This window comes from Tauraco erythrolophus, chromosome 1, assembly GCF_009769465.1.
Source record: "Tauraco erythrolophus isolate bTauEry1 chromosome 1, bTauEry1.pri, whole genome shotgun sequence".
Taxonomy (NCBI): Eukaryota; Metazoa; Chordata; class Aves; order Musophagiformes; family Musophagidae; genus Tauraco; species Tauraco erythrolophus.
The window spans coordinates 52049197-52070769 of NC_141465.1; the positions used below are offsets into that span (position 1 = coordinate 52049197).

Here is a 21573-nt window from a genome sequence, read left to right on the forward strand (position 1 = left end):
AGAAACAAGACAGCAGTATGGGACAGTCACAAGGTGAAGAGAAAACCTGCTCTGTGACAATAAGTGTCAAAATGAGACAGAAACATCATCATTTTAAATAGCCACAGATTGTATATATGCAATCAATTTCAAGCTTGTTACTTAAAATTAGAATCATAGACTCATTTAGGTTGGAAAAGACCTGTAAATTCATCGAGTCCAACTGATAACCTAACACTGTCAAATCCACCACTAAACCATGTCCCTAAGCACCACATCAACACATCTTTTAAATATCTCCAGGGATGGTGACTCAACCACTTCCCTGGGCAGCCTGTTCCAGTGCTTGACAACCCCTTTGGAGAAGAAATTTTTCCTAATATCCAATCTAAACCTCCCCTGGTGCAACTTGAGGCCATTTCCTCTCGTCCTATTAATCGTTACTTGGGAGAAGAGCCCAACACCCACATCTCTACAACCTCTTTTCCCATAGTTATAGAGCGACAAGGTCTCCCAGCCTCCTTTTCTCCAGACTAAACAACCCCAGTTCCCTCAGACACTCCTCATAGGACTTGTGCTCTAGACCCTTCATTAGCTCTGTTGTCCTTCTTTGGACACACTCCAGCATCTCAAAGTCTTTCTTGTAGTGAGAGGCCCAAAACTGAACACAGTATTTGAGGAGCAGCCTCACCAGTGATGAGTACAGGGGGACGATCACTTCCCTAGTCCTGCTGGCCACACCATTTTCTGATACAAGCCAGGATGCTATTGGCCTTCTTGGCCACCTAGGCACACTGCTGGCTCATGTTCATCCAGCTGTCGACCAATACCCACCAGGTCCTTTTCCACCGGGCAGCTTTCTAGCCACTCTTTCCCAAGCCTGTAGCATTGGACGGGGTTGTTGTCACCCAAGTGCAGGACCAACACTTAGCCTTGTTGAACCTCATGCAATTGGCCTCAGCCCATTGATCCAGCCTGTACAGATCCCTCTGTAGACCCTTCCTACCCTCAAGTAGATCAACACTCCTGCCCAATCTGGTGTTGTCTGTAAAGTTACTGAGAGTCCACTTGATCACCTCATCCAGATCATCGATAAAGATATCAAACGGAATAGTCCCAGTACTGAGCCCTGGAGAATACCACTTGTGACTGGCCTACAACTGGATTTAACTCTGTTTATCACAACTCTTTGAGCCCAGCCACCCAGACGGTTTTTAACCCATCAAAGAGTGCACCCATCCAGGCTACAAGCAGCCAGTTTCTCCAGGAGAATGCTGTGGGAAACAGTGTCAAGGCTTTACTAAAGCCTAGGTAGACAACATCCACAGCCTTTCCCTCATCCACTAAGCAGGTCATCTTGTCATAGAAGGAGATAACATTAGTTAAGTAGGACCTGCCTTTCATAAACCCACGCTGACTAGGCCTCATCACCTGGTTGTTCTGGGTGTGCCGTGTGATGGCACTCAAGATGATCTGCTCCATAACCTTCTCCAGCACTGAGGTCAGACTGACAGGCCTGCAGTTCCCCGGATCCTCCTTCCAGCTCTTCCTGTAGATGGGCGTCACGTTTTCCAGTCAACTGAGACCTCCCTGGATGGCCAGGACAGCTGATAAATGATGGAAAGTGGCTTGGTGAGCACTTCTGTAAGCTCCCTCAGTACCCTTGGGTGGATCCCATGCAGCCTCATAGACTTGTGTGTGTCTAAGTGGTGTATCAGGTCACTAGCCATTTCCCCTTGGATTATGGAGGCTTCATTCTGCTCCTTGTCTTCCAGCTCAGGGGGCTTGGTAACCTGAGAATAACCGGTGTTACTAGTAAAGACTGAGGCAAAGAAGGCATTAAGTACCTCAGCCTTTTCCTCAGCCTTTGTCACTATATTTCCTCCTGTATCCACTAAGGGATGGAGATTCTCCATAGTCATCCTTTTGTTGAGAAGGTATTTAGAGAAATGGCTTTTTATTGTCTTCCACCGCAGTGGCCAAATTAAGTTCTAGTCGGGCTTTGGCTCTTCTAATTTTCTCCCTGCAGAGCCTCACAACATCCTTATAGTCCTCCTGAGTTGCCTGCTCCTTCTTCCAAAGTTCATAAATTCTCCTTTTTTTTCCCCAATTTCCAGCAAAAGCTCTCTGTTCAGCCAGGCCAGTCTTCTTCCCTGCCTGCTCGTCTTTCAGCACATGAGGATGTCCTGCTCGTGCTCCTTTAGGATTTTTTTCTTGGAGAATGTTCAGCCTTCCTGGACTCCTTTTCCCTTCAGGACTGCCTCCTAAGGGACTCTGTCAACCAGGCCCCTAAACAGGCCAAAGCCTGCCCTCTGCAAGTCAAGGTAGCAGTTCTGCTGACTCCCCTCCTTACTTCTCCAAAAATCAAAACCTCTCATTTTGTGATCGTTATGCTCAAGACAGCCTCCAACCATCACATCACTCACAAGTCCCATCCCTTAAACACTGTCATGCCACCTCCAGGCTTATCTTTAGTGAGTCTGGTTTTATCCGTTTTCCCCTAATTAGTCATTAGTTTAATATGAAATATTATGTTTGTTAGGAAATAAGGAAAAATTGCATGACTGCAAAAATGTGTTGGCTTTTTGGTCCATCCCTAAAGGCAATTATATGAGACAAAATTTAGCAAGCAAATAAAACATGAATAAGAGGAAGAATTAAATTTATTAAGTGGAACAGTACATAATGCCCAAGGCAAACTAAATACTGCCATTCATAGCTGTGAGCAAGGCTGAAACAACTACACTGGCTCACAAGAGCATTGCAGAAGAGCAGGTAGGGACACAGAGCAATAATATGGAGAAGTTTTACCATGCAGTAATTTGTTATAACCACAGGGCACTGACAGATCATTACAGAATCACAGAATGGTTAGGGTTGGAAGGGACCTCAAAGATCATCTAGTTCCAACCCCCTGCCATGGGCAGGGACACTTTCCACTACATCAGGTTGCTCAAAGCCTCATCCAATCTGGCCTTCAACACTTCCAGGGATGAGGCACCCACAGCTTCTCTAGGCAACCTGTGCCAGTGCCTCATCACCCTCACAGTCAAGAATTTCTTCCTTAGATCTAACCTAAATCTACCTTCTTACAGTTTAAAGTGATAGCCCTGTGTCCTATCACTACATGCCCTGTAAAAAGTCCCTCTCCAGCTTTCTTGTAGGCCCCCTTTAGGTACTAGCAGACTGCTATAAGATCTCCCTGGAGCCTTCTCTTCTCCAGGCTGAACAACCCTAACTCTTTCAGCCTATCTTCAAAGGAGAGGTGTTCCAGTCCTCAGATCATCTTTGTGGCCCTCCTCTGGACTTGTTCCAACAAGTCCATGTCCTTCTTATGGTGGGGGCCCCAGAGCTGAATGCAGTACTGCAGGTGGGGTCTCACAAGAGCAGAGTAGAGGAGGAGAATCATCTCCCTCTACCCCATACTCACCAGGAGTATATCTTTGTTAAACTCTTCGAACAAACTGAATTGCTGAAATAGCAGTCAGATTTGCATTCTCTCTCAAAAATTTGTGATCTATCATAGACAGTTATATTTTACTATTTGCATTATTTATATTTTACTATTTTTAGATGGCAGTCACAGTCTGATCATCAGTGCCACACATGTATACCACGTACCTGTAAAGTGAGGAATAGTCAAACCTTGTTTTAATGCAGGCATTGAAAAAATCCAATCCATTCCATCTACAGTAAACAACAGCCTAGTTTACTGTGATTGTCCCAAAAACCACGAGTGAAACCACAAGTCAGCTTCAGACTTAGTGGAACGTGCAGACATTGCAGCTCATCTCATGACTAGATGGCCCTGGGACACCTATCTCTGCTTTTATTAAATGTGGAGGTCTTCCATAGAATCTCCTCCACTGGATTTTGAGATTCTGTCTCTCTAGAGTTCAGCCCTTTACATTTATGTATTACTCCTTTACATTTATGATTACCTCTCATACACAGGTGATTGCTCTTAATAAAGTGCAGAAAAGTACCGAAACAGTCAGCCATGCCATACTACTTTCAGCCCTACAGCTCTGCAAGGGTGAGGACCTTTGGGAATGAAAGAAACCTTCACCCCATACAAACTCAGGCTAAAAGGAACAAATGAAGAGCTGTATGAATGAAAATGCACCTGAGACAGGAGAAGTGCTAATGAAGAGAGAGAAAAAAAGACCTAATGGCAACTGCTGAGAAGGGAGGGAAGGAAGAACTACAAGGAGAAAATGGTGGATAGGGTGAAGGCTGGAGGGGCTCTTTTCCACTTTGCTGGAACAATTAACATGGAAGTTCACGCTGAATTTTCTCAGTCTTCACTGTTGAAAAGATCATGTATTTCGTACAACTACACTCCGGAAAAACCCATATAGCCTAAGAAGAGGCCTCCAGGGAGAAAGGTCAGGAGCAGCAGTGCTCACTGGGATTTGTTCCACACACAGATGGAAGAAGAAAGGCGATGCAGCACAGGTCTGACATGAGAGGAGGCTGCTTCAAACAGCAAAGAGTGGTTGGATCGTGGCCAGAACTTCCAGGAGGCAACACAGTGATGGCAAGTTTGTCATTAACCACACCATGATCCTCTCCTGTGTAGGACTAAAGTTATGTTTGGAACTGACCATACCAAAAAGCTGATGTGAAAGTTACATACCAGCGTGGAAAAGGTCCTCAGAATGACTGTAAAGAATGTACACATTCACAGAGAAAAAGACATTATTTGTACACCAACTTCACAACTTCAAGCAGTCAAAAATCATCTTGTTCAAAATGCTCATGTCTGACTTCCAAATGATTTCTAAAACTATATGTTGGTAGTCTTTTTTCACTTCAAAGTCTTTCTTTTTTACACCCTTCTTTACAACCACAAGTCTGGATATTGTAGTTGCTGCTGTTACACGACTCCAGAAGACAAAGCAGCATAAAAGATGCTGTGAAACTCTCAGTAAGATTGTTGCCACAATCCTTACAATCCATAAATAAGTTTTATTTATCATAGTTTTTCTGCAAACGTTGTGTCTCAAACATATAAGTGTGTTACAACAAGAAGCATCTCTTTCAAAACAGAAAAAGATCTTATAATTTTCCTATTGCAGAACTTATGCACAGCAAAATTGCCACAGATCTCAGTTGGGCCTGGACTATATCCAAGGAGCTTAAGAGATTAATCATGAAAGACACCTATCAAATGATTTCTACACATAAAATCTGAACAGATAACAAAACAGGCAAGTTATTTGATTTGAGCAATAATTAAAACTTAATAAGGCAACAATCAGAACGATAGTCCATTTACAGAACAAAATGGTCAGAAATGATAATCAAATGCCATACTTCCAGAAATCAAAACTTTAATTTGCTTCTACTGCTTTAGCTGTTCAGTGACCTCCTTATTAGCAGTGGTGATATGATCCTAGCAGAGATTTATAGACTGATGGAAAGAAAAAGATAGCCTAATGTTTTGGTTTGGTCATAACTAAAATGAAATTTTAATGAGTTCAAGCAATAAACAAAACTGAATGCACTTAAGCAAAAATTATCCACAAAAGCTTTCAAAAAGTACTAAGTGAACTACAGAGTACTATAAATCTAGACTACATCTACTTTCGCTTGCAATCATAAAGGACAGTTACTTGAAAGCATGAAAACAAAACACACTAAATAGCACAAATAAAAACAATTAAGAAACAGCACTCCTGTTATCCATCTTGGCAGATATTTTTCATGCAATGATAGAGAGAAAAAGGTTCACTGTCAAGAAAAGAGATCGATGAAATGTTTGTAAAGATGTATTTCTGCCAAGAACAGGGAAGAAGTTCAGTCTTTATTTAAAAGCTCTTACTTTTCCTGGTCTGGTTTCTACTTCATCTTTCCAGCTTTATTGGCAAAATAGTAAAAGGAAAAATGAAGGAGGCAAAATTAAAGAAAAACGAAAAACACAAGTGCATCATAATTTTTGAAGAAAAATTCATTTGCCAAACTATAAGACAAAATGTATTTGCCACAGGACCCCCTGCACAGAAGACCAGGACAGACAGGTACACAGTCGGAGTGCAGCAACACCCAGGATGGCAGAGCTGAGAGCGATGGCACCTAAAAGACTCAGGCACTACTGACAGTAACATCGTGGTAGTATGAGGGCTACCATGGGTCAGATGTTGAAGGTGACTCAGGAGTCCCCAGGAGACTTCACAGCCCACGGTTTGCATAAACTGAGGGATCCTGCACTGCTGCAGGGCTCAGACTTGGCTACACACACTAGCTGCATCCCAATGGCTCCCAATCCCTATGTCCACCTTCGTTTCCACTGCAGGAAAACTTGGGCTTAAAAGTGCTAAGGGAAGGATGCTATGAATCAACAAGTCCTTGTTCTGGACAGGTAGGGAGGTACACTAAAAGTGCACAAACCAGAGGAGATCTGCAGGGTGCAACAGTCCTGCAGTTGAGGTGCTCTCAACTAAGCTCATGCTACTGCATCATCTCAACTTTGGGATGAAAATGAGTCAACTAAAGCTAGCACTGATATGCATACGTCAATCGCATCTTCTGACTGCTCTGTGGACATTCTTGGGGAGACAATCTTCATTTCTACATGTGTGCTTTGTCTGCTGAGGTAAAGCTGGGGGGACTTTGACAGAAATGGCAGAGTGGGGCAACACAAATACACATTTAAGATGGGCACATCAGCCCAAATGGCTGACAGGACAGCAAAGTGTTTCAGTGCCGTTCCCAGCTCAGTGACACCTAGAAGTAGTTTGGTTATTGATCAGCCTTTGGTGCTATGCAATGAGAGGAGTGGATTCTGCCTTGTCAGGTGTCGAACAGGGCTTGGACCCCAAGAGCTGGGAAGACACCAGGTCATTACTTTCCTTCCTCTCCAGGTCATAGACTGGAGGAGGACCGTACCTGTGCTGCAAAGTCTCCCATTGAACAGGGAGTGCACGATTAATTTGGGTTTCAGCTTCCCTCCCATTCAGTACACACAAACTTGCTCTCACACCAGCAGCACAGGGATAACAGACCACAGCACCTCACAGGCATGTAGTACTGCACTTTACTGTCCACTTCCACGGGCCACGCATACCTGCACTAAAGCACATGCCCTTTCTTCGCCTGACATTTAAAGAAAAGAATGAAGCCTGTCAACGGATGAAATAAGGCAACCCGCACAAAAAAGGAAATGCGTGAGGATTTCTTTTCCCCCACTTTATATATATATATATTTCTTGTGATAAAAACCACTGGCCATAATCCAGCAAGCTTTGAAGGCAGTTAGGTTTCTTGATCTATTCAGATAACACTTATGTTTTCATTTAAGGCCGATGTCGACCAGATCCCTACTCATCTTCCTGCTGGTGGTCTTACTACAGCCTGGCAGCCCCTGCCTGGTTTTGCTGGGGAATGTGTGCTTTTCCCCCATGATTTAGCTGCTGTGCAGACTGGCTTCTAAAAAGGGTACAGGACCAGCACAACTACACGGCCACCTCTAAACTAGCCAAAAAGGCTAACAAGTAATATGAAGCCACACAGCACTGGCCAAGTTGCATTTGCAAGATGTGTATTTTGGCAGCTTCATCAGATAAATTTGTTTTCACATCTTTGCGTCAAATCCATCTCATCTCTTATTCTTGAGTGAAAGGATGCAATTATCTATCCCTTGTTAATCAAAACTGTTGTGTATCAGGCTAGCCAACAGTGAGGTGAATGGATCTTTGGAATCTGAAATCAGTTCTGATGCATGGCTGAGGCCACTCAGCAGCCTGCAAGGTGTGCAAGGCTGTGCACGGATGCATGGGAAGTGAGAGATGTGCTTCCTCCTCTGGCTTGGCTTCTCTCCGTTTTCATGGGAGATGGGTTTGAGGTGACTCATGAATGCACTCCCACAAACCGCTGAGTGAGGTGCGAAGGCACGTCGCATCAGCCAGCTCTGAGGTGGGCTGCATTTTCTCCCTGTCCCTTCAAGACAGCCTCACGCAATCACCTTTCTGTCTCTTCTCTCCCCTCATCTCCACACGTCCTGCGCTGGAGATGCAGACAGAGCCCTCTCTTGCATAAGGTAGAGCTGGTTTGATAAGACAGCATAACTCTGTGGGACTGAGGCAGAATTAAGAGAAACCCAGGAGCTGCAACAGATCCAAAACTGAACCAGAACTCAGTATCTTGCTCAACTCGTCTTCCTGCTATGAGTTTAAAGATACTGTTATCATTTAACGTGCGTATACAGTCATTGAGTGCAGGACACAGTAACACAAGTCTTAAACATCACCTTTAAGAGACACAACCCTTATCTCACTTATTTCTTTTTATTGCATAGATAAGGTGGAGACACAGAATACAGGCCAGAAAAAAAGCTATGTTGCCAGGAAACTAATTCAGAAAACACTGACGATACTTACAGGGTAAGGTTGAACAACAGTAAGGAGGATTGATTCTTTGCAGCTTCTATAAAAAGAAAAAAAAAAGTGAAGTCAAGTAAAGATTCATACTTTCATTCACTACAGATAATCAGCTTTTCTTTTTAATGGAGAAAACTGCAGTAATATGGCAAAATGTTTATTACAAACACATAGCAGAGAATTACAGAGATGAATAATATGCCAAAATAACAATGGACATTAAAAAATAAGTTTTTTTTCCCATCTAAAAATATGAATTGACTTAATTTTACAGTTTATACTATGAAATATTTGCTTCATTAGAGAGACCTGCATGCTGCAATAATGGTTTTCTCCAGCAAGAACAGAATAACATTTGATTAATTCTATTAGTTCAGCATCTATGGACTACAAATTTCTTTCACCTACTCCACAAATGTAAGTCACTTTTTATACCATCTAGCTCTTGTACACTTAATGCCAAATTTATCTGAAGACAGCAGTGTTTTCAAAACAAAATCGAGGACAGAATTTAGCCCTTATTTCTTCTCTAGCTCACCTTTTGAAATGGGTGGAAAAAGATCAATATTTGGTGAATACCTGTTAGAATTTTTACATTTTTTACAAGATTGCTAAAGAAAGATTTTTCCTTAAAATTAAACAGCTCTTCTTTAAGATGAAACTAATAAATGGAAAACATACAAGCAGCTCTAAAAAACCCAACTGATTTACAGGATAAAGAGAAGAAATTATTAGGAATCTTGATATGATTAACTGCTCTAGACAAATGACAAATGTATATTTTGACTATTGGTGGGCTGTTGGGGATGGTGGATATCTGGAGAAAAGTAAGGGTAAAGTGGGAGAGGAAGGAAGAGAAGCCAATTAGAGTCATTATCTCTTGTATTATATTGTAAGTCAGATGCCTGTTGAGGGCAATATTAGCTAGGAAAAGGTCAGTTGCCATTTTGTTGAGATGGAGCTGATTTTTTGTTGGTTTTACTACTTTCAAACACAATTAATTGTTTATTTATGTGATTTATTGCCTGGTTAACTGAAGTGCAACTGACATGTTCAGCAGAACTAACTAAATCACACTGTATTGGTCTTATACAGTGTCACCTTACATGCATATTCACACCCCTGATATGCAACTTAAAAAGCCAGAAAGCAAAGAAAAGAGAGGAGAGACTGAAGGCTCAGTCAGAAAATTGTTCTGGAAAGTCAGTCTATACTTGCTGAAGCCAACACATCTCTGAAGGCCAGCTGAGATAGCAAATTCTACTTCTGTCAAAGCCATCAGTCATGCAAGGGGCAAGGTCTGACCAAATATCCCCTAAGTAAAGAAGAATTTGTTAAGTTTCAATTTTTACTCTTTGCATTGGATATTTGTATTGCTACACTAAAATTGCTATAGGTAGACTTTTCAAAAGGAGGGATTGAAGGCTTTGGTTGCTTGTCTGTGCTTGGAACAACAGAAATAAAATTAAGTTAGAAAGTTAAAAAAAAAAGAGGAGCTACATGTGGTGAAAATTAAATATTCTGCCACAAAACAGCATAATTTTATCCTTTTTAGATATAATCATAACTACTTTAAGGAATTTACTAGATGATCCTTTGAGGTCCCTTCCAATCCCTAACATTCTGTGATTCTGTGATTTTGTGAATTTCCCACAATTATTTTTCATTTCAATAAAGCATGTTCCAAATTTAAACTCCAGAAATTATTCAATCATGAAACAGTCTTTATTTACAGTGTTCATATTTCTGAAAATGTACAATTCATTTTAAGGTCTGTAAGCTGCAGTTTTGGAAATCTCTACAATGTTTCTCTATTATTCTCCATTGTTAGTCTTGAAGAGTTTATAGCTTATAGTTTTTAAAAAAAGCACCCTCCATTCTGTTTTATCTAACAACAGGATTCCCTCTACTTTTTTGCTATTCTACCTACCACATTTTTAGGAATCTGAAAATGCATGATAAGAAATGTAATTTATTTCAAGAATCTCAAAGTCACATCTATGCTACCCACATCTAACCAATTTGTCACTGCTTTACTAATCTAGGCACATGAGTAGACAGAAAACCCCACAGAGTTGTTAGTGATGGGATAAACTGCAGTCCTGGGATAACTACTCCATGCCCAACTGACCTCTTCAATTACTTTCAATCCACTAATTTATGTTTCTCATGAAACGTAAGATTACAACCACCCCTGTCTCCTGCAGTTCAGCTACCTTAGAGAGTGGCCTTTAAAAAAGAAAATCAGCTTTTCCTGAAAACGTTTTTCAGCTCATTATTCTTAGATTAAACCTGTGCGAGTGTCAGCATAGGTAAGATTCATCCTAGTCTAACAAGAGCTTTTTTAAACCAAAAAGTCATCAGTGCTAAGATTTATTTTGGAGACAAGACTTTCTTACAGTATAGTCACTTGCATTGGAAGAACGCTAGACCTTGGAGCATTCATTCAACATTTGAGGCTATAATAAGGCTATTTGGAGTATCTGGACTCAAGCATGTTATGCATACACAAAGCAGGTGTTAAGCACCACGTACAGTTCCTCTCATCGTTAGAGAAAATATTTTCTATAAAGCACATGCTACACACAAAACAGAGCACAGTTACAAGAGAAATAAATATTTAATCAGCAGCTTTGTTGATTTGCAGTACTCAGTCATGACTCCACTGCTCGTTTTAAAACCTTCTGAACTCGTGATGACAAAACTCCGTACCACAGCACATCACTTTCTACTTTCAATGCTGTTAGCAAATCCCATATGTCTAAATGATAAACCTTGCACAGCACTGGAGACTGTCCATCGTAGTAAGTATTGCATATATCGTAGTAATGGAAAACAACGGAATCACTGACCATGTACTGTGACCTGTAAGTTTTATAGCTTAAATGTATGTGTACATATGTATGTCCATGTGTGACAGTAGAACATATAAACAGTTTAGATTAGATTACATAAACTAGGTACGTTGCCACACTTAAACATGAGCAACTTCTTTTAAACAACTTCTGAAAGATAGTGGCAAAGGCTAAAAAAGCAATTGCAGTCTTACTTTGCCCCTGAAATGTCTTTCCTCCTTTAAGAATGTGACTAAAGTAAAAAAAAAAAAAAAAAAAAAAGAGTATATATTACAGATTTTTTATTACCTTTCATACTTACTTAACCACAACCCAATTATTTCCCTTAAATTTACATACTCTTTTAGAGTCACTCAAGAACAAACATCTGCAACTCCAAGCTTGGACAACAGCCGCAGACTTTTTGGGTGCTCTGCCATCTGACCAGCTAACACCAACACCACAAGAAAATATCCTCGTGTTTCTTTCATTTTCTGACATTAGAATCAAATGGTGAGACCAAGGCTAAAATCTGAAAAATGAGATGGGAATTTCAGTGATTCCTACCTCTGTCCTTCTCCGTGCCCCGCATAGTGATTATACTTGTCTGTTCTCCCTACTCCTTACAGCTACTTAGGCTGTAACAAGGAGAGAATATGGATGGTTCGAGCCTCAAATTATGGCGCGTTACAAAGGTCAAAGTTGTACTACTAAGTATCATGCATCTCCGGCTACATGAGACGTTAACATTCAGGTACAATGCCAGCCATTGACTTTGTCTGTGAACTTCTGGCTGGAAATTACTGTCTCTCTTCTGCTTCCTTCTAGCTGGAAGAGAGGAAAGAATGTGGGGGCAGATGAGGGTCAGGAGAGGAATCCCAGAATCTGAGACATATGGAATAAGTGGCTCTGTTCTTTGCATGTGTCCTACAGCAAATAGAGCATATGAATAAAGAGAAATTATATATGTTACCTGTACTCACTGTTAAAAACTGAGAATGAAAAATTATTGTTTATGCTGATTTAAAAGCTTTTAGCGATTTTACATATTAGAGGAATACTAGGTTTCTCTCTCAGTGAAGATGAACAAATTAGGAATTGACATACAATATATAATATCCTTTACAGAGAATGCAATTAAGAAAAATCTTTCTCTTAACCATAACTTAACTCTGTTTCACTCACACTAAACATCAAATTTTGAAACTCTTGTTTTGAAATGCTTTGTTCTATGCTATTTCAGGATCATCTGTTTTACTTCAAGTCTCATTATTGATGAGAAAGGTATGAATTTCAGTGTTACGGACTGAGATGCTATGATTTAACATCTGTTAACATCTATGTGCTATTTAACATCTTTGTTGGAGACACGGACAGTGGGATTGAGTGCACCCTCAGCAAGTTTGCAGATGACACCAAGTTGTGTGGTGTTGTGGACACACTGGAGGGAAGAGATGCCATCCAGAGGGACCTTGACAGGCTGGAGAGTGGGCCTGTGAGAACCTCATGAAGTTCCACAAGGCCAAGTGCAAGGTCCTGCATGTGGGTTGGGGCAATCCCAAGCACAAGTACAGGCTGGGCGGAGAATGGATTGAGAGCGGCCCTGAGGAAAAGGACTTGAGAGCGCTGGTGGATGAGAAGCTCAACATGAGCCGGCAATGTGCACTGGTAGCCCAGATAGCCAACCGTATCCTGGGCTGTATCAAAAGGAGCGTGGCCAGCAGGTCGAGGGAAGTGATTCTGCCCCTCTACTCTGCTCTCGTGAGACCCCACCTGGAATACTGTGTTCAGCTCTGGAGTCCCCAACATAAGAAGGACATGGAGCTGCTGGAGCAAGTCCAGAGGAGGGCCACAAAGATGATCCAAGGACTGGAGCAGCTCTGCTATGAAGACAGGCTGAGAGAGTTGGGGCTGTTCAGCTGGAGAAGAGAAGGCTCCAGGGTGATCTTATCGCAGCTTTCCAGTACCTAAAGGGAGCCTACAGGAAAGCCGGAGAGGGACATTTTACAAGGGCGTGTAGTGATAGGACAAGGGGCAATGGCTTTAAACTGAAAGAGGGCAGATTTAGATCGGATATAAGGAAGAAATTTTTCACTCTGAGGGTGGTGAGGCACTGGCACAGGTTGCCCAGAGAAGTTGTGGATGCCCCATCCCTGGAAGTGTTCAAGGCCAGGTTGGATGAGGCTCTGGGCAACCTGGTGTAGTGGAGGATTTCTCCGCCCATGGCAGGGGGGTTGGAACTAGATGATCTTTAAGGTCTCTTCCAACTCTAACCATTCTATGATTCTATGATTCTATGATTTGCAGTATGCTTCACACTACATTTTTGAAGTAGTGAAATGGAAATCAGTAGGTCAAAAACTAACTAAAATGTAACAGGTTACCTCAAATGCCCTATTCAAAGCTAAAGAAAGAGGAACTCATCTTCAAATTTTAGAATCTAGGCTAGAGAAAACCCGTTCAGCATTTGAATGTATTTCATTATTATGAAGATTAAGGTAGTAATAACGAACAAAGAGTTTGCAAAGTCACTCTATTGTAGTACATTTTGAACTATTTCAAAAGGATCATTTTGATTTGATTTGAGCTGTATACACATTTTTACATAAAACCTGTTTGACACTAGTTATCTTCACCTAGGGAAGCTTCAGATTTCACTTCTTCAGACTTTATCATGAGCAACGGTTCCTGTGGAAAAGGGCAGCTTGCCCCAGAGGTCCTCCTAAATTTATTTCCAGGGTCAGAGTAATTTTCTGGAGGGACCTCAGTAGGACAGAGTAGACTCATCTTAACCCAGTGCGGCTTTTCCTTTGCTGTTATCATCCAGCCCGCCACAGTGTGCCTCCGTCCTGCAATGATGTCGACCTGCCTGAGCAGACTAGAGACTCAGTATTCATTGGCATCCATGAAACAATGCAGAGAGACAGGGAGAGAGGCTTTAAGATATAAAATACGATATAAAAAGATAATAATAAGATATAAGATAAGATAAAAGATGTAAGAGGATATTTTCCAGCTAATTTTTAGGGGAACACAGAAAAATATACTTTCTCAAGAGGTTGCCAATACATAGCTCAAGAACTGCTTGAAGGGTGGCAGTGAGATTTTAGTCTCTGTCTGTCCAGCTGGCTGCACTGACCTCCAGGAAGTCTCTCTGAAGATACTGTACAGCTAGATATGGGCTACCTTGCCATCACACTATGCACGCAAGGCAGGCTATGCCGTGCACGACATTACTTCTCCAACTCCATCTCAGAAGACAGTTGCAGGAGTGCAGCAGGCAAGAAATGCAGCAGGAGGCTCATGAAATAAGGTATGCTAACCACAAAGGTGAGGTATGGGGTCCCAGTTTGGGGAGGAGGAGTAAGGTCGCACGGTCTATGGATAGAGGAGAAGGGACATGAGGTTAAGGTCTTGCTTTGGGGGCAGACGCATGAGGAACAACTTAAGAAATGAATGAAAGCATCAGGCTAGATGCAGTTTTTTCCTGGGATGACAGAGTACAGAACTCAAAGATGTTCAGGTTTTATTTTTGGAAATAGGGAGGGTGCATTGGAATCCCTGGTATCAGAAGGCAGAGGGATCATGTTCATGTTTGGAAAGCTGGTAGCTTCTTCTTCCATCACTGTTAATAGTATTACCTGCCCTTAGCCTCACTGTCACTACAGTGAAATACTCTTGACGTTTAAGCAGCTTCAACTTGTGAACTCCTGAACCCCACAGTTTCATTTGAATAGCCCTGCTGCTTCACGAGGTCCTTAAATTTTAAGTCTGCCATTAAATATGTGAGGACTTGCAGCGACTGAAGCAATCTGCACAAGACTGGGAATTTTACAGGATTCCTGTTCGAATGTCTGAGCCCTAAAAACTGTGCAAGTAATGGATGCTTGAAATGACCACTGCCACATAAAGTATAAAAGATATAAGCACGGGATTATTACTGCACTGCAGGATCAAACAGCAGCAGAAACACAGCTGAGAGAAAAAGATACCCTGATTCGAACATAAGTAACTTCAATAACAGCATACAGAAAATTACTGTCAAAGCAAATTGCATTTTATATAAATGTTCTTCTTTCTTTTAAAGGTCTGGCATAGTGTGAAAGTCAATCTTTAAAATTGTCACAGTCTGCAGCTGGCACTAATTGGAACCCTTGTCGGCAGCCTCCGTAAGGGGCCAAGAAGCGAGCGTGTCTGCAGGCTGAATTACGCTTGCTTCCTCCGACAGAAGTGGTCCCTTCAGATCAGGCTGTGGCACACTGGCGGGCTTTCATTCAGGAGATGCCATTTGAGATGCCTCTGCAGTAAAGGCTTTGTGAATAAAAAAGCCTCCTGTTCTCTAAGGCTGTCCATCTGTCAAGCTTTCACATGTACCAAATTCACTTTGTTTTCTCCTTTATTAGCACTGTGGCAAGGTGAACCTATAAAGAAGTTTTTCTTGAATTTCAGTGCTTTATGAAGACCTGTATTTATTTATCTGTAGCCAAAATAATCCTCCTCTCCACAAATACCCAACGTTGTCCAGTTGCTTAAATTCTCAACTTTAAGGCTATAATCTTTGTAACGGAGTGACCAAAATGTTAGTCAAACAGGAAATACCCGTGTGTGCTGTACAAGAGTGCCTTGGTAAGGCTGCCTGAACATCAACAGCAGCATTATGCTGCTGTCTAACTGCTGACCAATGTTACCTGCAATCCTCTACCAGACAGTGTCTTACCAGCTCCTTCTTACAACATTGGCCTTCAAGTAATTCCAGAGCACAACTCTTAATATCAGCAAAACGCAGAAAACTCTACATTGACCGGGCACCTGCCTTAGGCAAACATTTTCCTGCTTACACAGACACGTAACGGTCTCCCCCAGCCCTGAGAGAACTTGGAGTTAAACCTCAAGACAAAGTAGAGGACGCATTAGGAGTTAGTAACACTGGAGTTGTCTACTCCAACAGAATCAGTATTTGCTCATTTTGGCCAGTGTAAAATCCGAGAGCCAGATGGGTACGCATGTATATCTGATGGACTGAGACTTTCACCAAGTCTGACCGTTAGCATGCTACTGCCACATCATTGCAGCATAAATTACTTCACGCTGCATGAAGACGCCATACTGCCAAGGAGAAAAATGTAGCTTACTCCCCTATTAATTAATTGTTCAGCTGTCCTCTTCTAATTAGACTTTCTGCACATTAGTTTTAAAGGATCAAAGGCAGATAAAGTAGGGTAATATTGGTCTCTCTGGTCACCCATCCAGGCCAGTGTTTCAGTGCCATTTTTCCTATCATTAACTGCCAAAGTCTCAGAAGCTCTGAGGAGAAGTTAATTCTCAAAGTGTAATGAACAAAGCACAATACAAGCCAGCCCCAAGATATCTATTGATGACGCATCTTTAGGAATGGTGCTATGGAGCTATTACACAATACTATGAAAATAAAATATTCGCAGAACAGAATGGTCTTACCATGGAAAGCGCAGTTCCACTCTCCTGAAAATTTCTCATCTTTATTTGTCAGACTATGTTGTTTCCATCAGACTGCAATGACTTTTAAATGGTATTTCTGTGGGCATTTTGAGCAAGCCCTTTCAGGCTGGGTTTCTAAGTGAGCTAAGGGCAATTGTGTTTTCCTGTTCTGCAGCTGCCCATGTGCAGAAGCCGGCAGGCACACAACGGCTGCCCACTGCACACACTACTCAGGTATGCTGAATCCACGCAATTAACTTGGGATCACTTATCTTTTGCACTAACATGCTTAACTGAGGACTTCTAGGAACTTGGACTGTACTGAAACATTGATGTTGCAGAACCAAACGCACAACATGGTAAATTCTAACCATTCCACAAAATCCAACCCAATGTTGACATGAAAGACTATGCTTTGAAACAGTGGCATGATCTAATTCTCCGGCACAACCACAGGAGACGTAGTAATTATGACAAAATCTATTCCGATTACTGTGCTGTTTCTTAACTCCAGCTTTCAGAAATGGAGACATCATGACTTTGTTACAGTTGCATACGTGGTCACAGCAAATTCTAATTTGAAAAACGCTAAATGTAATTACAACATTCTTCTAATCTTCTAGATTTTTGTAAATGTATCTGGATGTTCCAACTGGATTCAGAGTTCATTTACCTGGCAGATGGAAAGAAAAGGACTAAAACACCTTGAGTGCTTTTCTGTACAGGTCCCAGATGTTCCTCTACATTATCTGAATTAGATTAAGAGAGGCTTCCTGGTGCCCTACTGAATTTTCAGCAGTTGCTTAGACATCCTGATGTAGTCACAGTCATTTGAATTTTTACCTTAATAGTGGAAACAGACAAATAATGACATAACTTTCCAAATGTGGAAAATTGATGTTATTTTATTCACTTATCTCAGTTGAAAAGAGAGATTAACAATACGATCTAGCAATTGAAAAACGAATATACCTCTAATATTCACATAATGAAACCTTGTTGGTTTCTTTTTCTTTTTTTTTTTTTTTTCTTTTCTTTCAAAGAGATACAAAGTAAATTTTCACTTAGGAAATAAATTCTCTCTTCTAACGGTTTATTTTCAATGTCTGGTTTTGCTGACACTATGTTACAAAGTAACAATCATCCATCCCTTTCCTTAATAATTTTTTTCTCTAGTCTGGCTGCAGCAGACCTTTAATGCCTCACGGGAAGCAAAAGTTTTGATTTCATCAATGCTAGACTACTTTTCATTGTAAGTGGCAGAGCAGCGTGCTCAAGGTGAGGACATTGTGACAATGGGGAAAAAAGAATAAAAGAGAAATAATAATCCTTTGAATAGTCACACAGTATCAGGGAAAAAAAAATCACTAGCTGATGACCAATGGCTACAGTCATGGTTTGACAATACACTAAATCAGGCTTCCAGTACCAGACTGAAAAATCTGTGGCTACACGCTGCACAGCTCTGGAGCAGTGTGTGAATGGTGTCTATCAGTACCAGCATGCTCAGAAACTTCAATAACACAGATTTTATACAAGGATCAGGTATTGTCTTTCCTTCAGCAAATGCCATAAAGTTAGCAAAGAGGCCAACAAAAACTTCATGGCACTTCTAGTGGCTAATTCCACAGAAATGTAACTCCTTGCCCAGGCCACAGTCAGTTTAAAACTGTGATAGCGATTGAACAAGCAAGGTGCAGCACGAAAGCAAAGCTGGACTGACAGGTGACTGCTTATGGTCACAATGATATGAAAGGATGTAAAGGGGAGTGTGCTTGCTGTGATGGCCACCTTCTGGCAGCAGGCAAACCAGCACTGCTGCCTTTGACAACGAAACTCTGCCCCCAGCGGAGCTCTTCTTTGCCTACCAAGTCTTGACAAAAGTTAGGCAGTTGATATATTGATATTAATCTAATACAGAGGTTGCTTCATTAAGTGCTTCTACTTTCCCAGTGGTCTCCCCCTACTTTGATTTTTGTCATAGGTGGACATACTTTGGACAGAGAGTAGATTGACGGCGTTTTGCACAGTGAGGTTGGTCAATCTAGATAGTATGGCAGTTAAGAAATCAATAAAAAGAGTAACTCAATAAAATGCATCATCTAATGCCAAACACTTTGAATAAATAATTACGGCAATGAATTAAAATAAACACTGGTATAAACTTGTTGTTCCTTGCTGAGAAACAAGAAAATCATGTACTCTAAAATCACGTCTTAGATTGGAAATAAGAAGTGAAACAAAAGACAGCAGAAGATGTCAGAAACTGTGGAGCGATGCCTGTATCGACAAGATTGCAAAAGAGATCTATGGGAGTTATATATTAAAGAGGAGAAATGATCATTAAAAATGAGAAAAACTTAAAGATATTTTTATTGTGTGACAAATTAACCATAATCTTTTATGGTCAGACCTTCATTTTCATCTGCACTGAAGCAGTAGAAATCATTACAGCTGCTATTCATAATTTGTACGGCACCAGCATTTTCGCTTTCAGGTTAGGGCACTGTGTATGTAGTAATGAAAGGTCAGGTGTTCACATACATACCTCATTCTTGCAGCTATTCAATTTTTTTATTTTCCTTAATGGTTTCTAAAAAGCAGAACATCTGATAAATTTTGCTGGTTAAATGTTAAATGCTTTAGTAGCATCTTGTTTTAGAGAGTTATCTGAGTTTTTATTAATAATGCATAACATTCGCATAGTGCTATTTTGTCGGAAGTCCTTCAGAGACATTATCTTAGCTCTAAGTAATTCAGCCAATAAAGAAAAAGAAATTAAGAAGAGGAAGATGCATTCAGAAATGAGATAAAGATTTTGAATTCTGAAGAATATTGTATTTGCAAGCACTATATCATATACTGTTCTCAGTTCAATATTATTGGCTTTATTATTGTTCCTTAAGAAAAAGACACTCATTCAAAGAGTAAATGGTATTTTTCTTTCAGATCGCCTGAAGACTATTATTTTTCCTTTTAAGTCTTATCTGCTTTTTTTGGAACTAGACTATCTGATCCAATCTAAGAGCATCTCTATTCCTTGTTATGGAACACTGTGCTATTATTACATTTTAAATAATTAAAGATTGATGGAAACAGTTTTAAGAAAGAAATGTTCCAACAAAACAAGATTCATTCAATTCCTCATTAAGAAAAGTTTCAGTGGTTAGTGGCTTGAGTTTTATCTTTATTATTGTTATTATATCTGCAAGGTTAGACAATTGATGGATACTGAGCTGCAGAGACTAATGCAGAATGATTTTTGCTTACTGAGTCTGGAATAGAAAATTGGTTGGTCGGATGCCAGAGATACATCCATGTGCCACTGGTGCCGTGTAAGTGATGGCAAATTTGATTTTGTAATGATTTGGATGGGCGGCCAAAGAGGCTACTCTTCTTCAGCTACCATGAATGTGGCACAGTAATTCAGACAGCAGCAGTCCCAACATGCAAACTCTTTGGCTATGTTTGTGTCCCCATGCATTATTTAATATATTTAAGATGTAGACTGATATAAGAAAATGAGTCAGAATTGTTGCCAGCCAATTAACCACTTGCTTCTGTTAAATTGCCTTAGTTATTCAAAAGTCCTGCCATGAATATATACTGTATATCCAGAATGTTTAAAATTCAAAGGTTCACACCTTTTTATTGTTAAAGGATACAATTATTTATTGTGCTCAAATCAATAACATGACCTTAAAAATCTATTCTATTTAAAGCTCTGTCTAACCTTTCAAAATAATTTTGTTAATTTTCATTTAATACATCTAAATATTTATGCTGGTTGACTAAGTAGTGTATTTACGCTGTTATACTCTTTATTTTTTTCCCCTTTTGTACCACTAGAACTACATAATTTGTTTTACATTTTCCTTGGGACAAAAAATCACTAATACTAGTCTCACTGAAAAGTTACAAAGTAAATGTACACTGCATATAAATGTGGTCCTTAAGATAAAACTTAAATCACACTTAAGCAGAAATACCTCCTTGTTAAATGCAAAAATATTGCAAAATACATGGGGGAAAGGAATGTTTGAAAAGGGGAGAGGAAAATTACCCTGCAGACACAAATCAAGCATAACACACTGAACGGCTGCATTCTTCTATCCACACAGAAAGTGAAGACGTAATTGCAGTGCAGTCGGACGCACCAGCGTGAGCTTTAGTCTGGATACGATGGGTAACAACAGCAGTAAAAACACGATGCCACTGCCTTTGATATCAGTTATTTCCCCTCCAAAACCACCACCCACGCTCCCAGAGCCAAGCCGGTGCTTCGTTATCGGTACCAGCCAGATTAAAGTTCACCCAGGGATACGGTTCGCGCACGTGCTGCTGCGCTCAGGCCAGCCCCAGCCTGCCGCCTCGGCAGCGCTGCCGCAAAAAAAAAGGGTGAAAATTAACCAGTTTTATCGCTGTCCTCTCCTGCTCCTTAGAAGCTGTGGGTAACAGTCAGGACTGATGAGAAGGATGGTAAAACGTCTCTCTGCTCTTTAGGAAAACGGTGAGGGGGAGGAGGGAAGCTGTTCTTGGAGGAGGCAAACACATAACTCACCATATAGCTGCAACCAGAAGGCGGTAGGAGGGAAGATGGATGTTGGTACAGGGGAAAAAATAAGAAAGGACTGACTTCATGCATACCCACCCCACTGTATCGAGTGCTTGTTTGACACAAAATGCTTGAGCAGGCAGAGTGGCCTGTCTAAGCGTAAGCCACTGCAGCCCAGGGGCGAGGGCACACCGCTGCTGCTGCCTCTGGTGGTGGCTTCCCATCCGCCTGTCATGAACCGTCTCCTGCGGGCAGGAGCCAGTGCTGTCAGCATGAGCTGTGCTCGCCGCCGGCTCAGTCCGGCCAGCACCGCCAACCATCCTGGCACCCATCCTAACAGGACTCCAGAAGCGAGATTCACCTCGAG

The 21573-nt window shown here is 41.1% G+C and overlaps 1 protein-coding gene across 2 annotated transcripts in view; it reads right to left on the bottom strand.

The window, feature by feature from the left end:
- The window catches only part of FRMPD4 (FERM and PDZ domain containing 4), a 421749-nt gene that overhangs the window by 25552 nt on the left and 374624 nt on the right, over positions 1–21573 (bottom strand). For both annotated transcript variants that reach the window (XM_086609395.1, XM_086609402.1), the window contains one exon: positions 8361–8406. In XM_086609395.1, coding sequence (XP_086465521.1) covers positions 8361–8406 — 46 coding nt within the window. The remainder of the gene's footprint in view (positions 1–8360; positions 8407–21573) is intronic.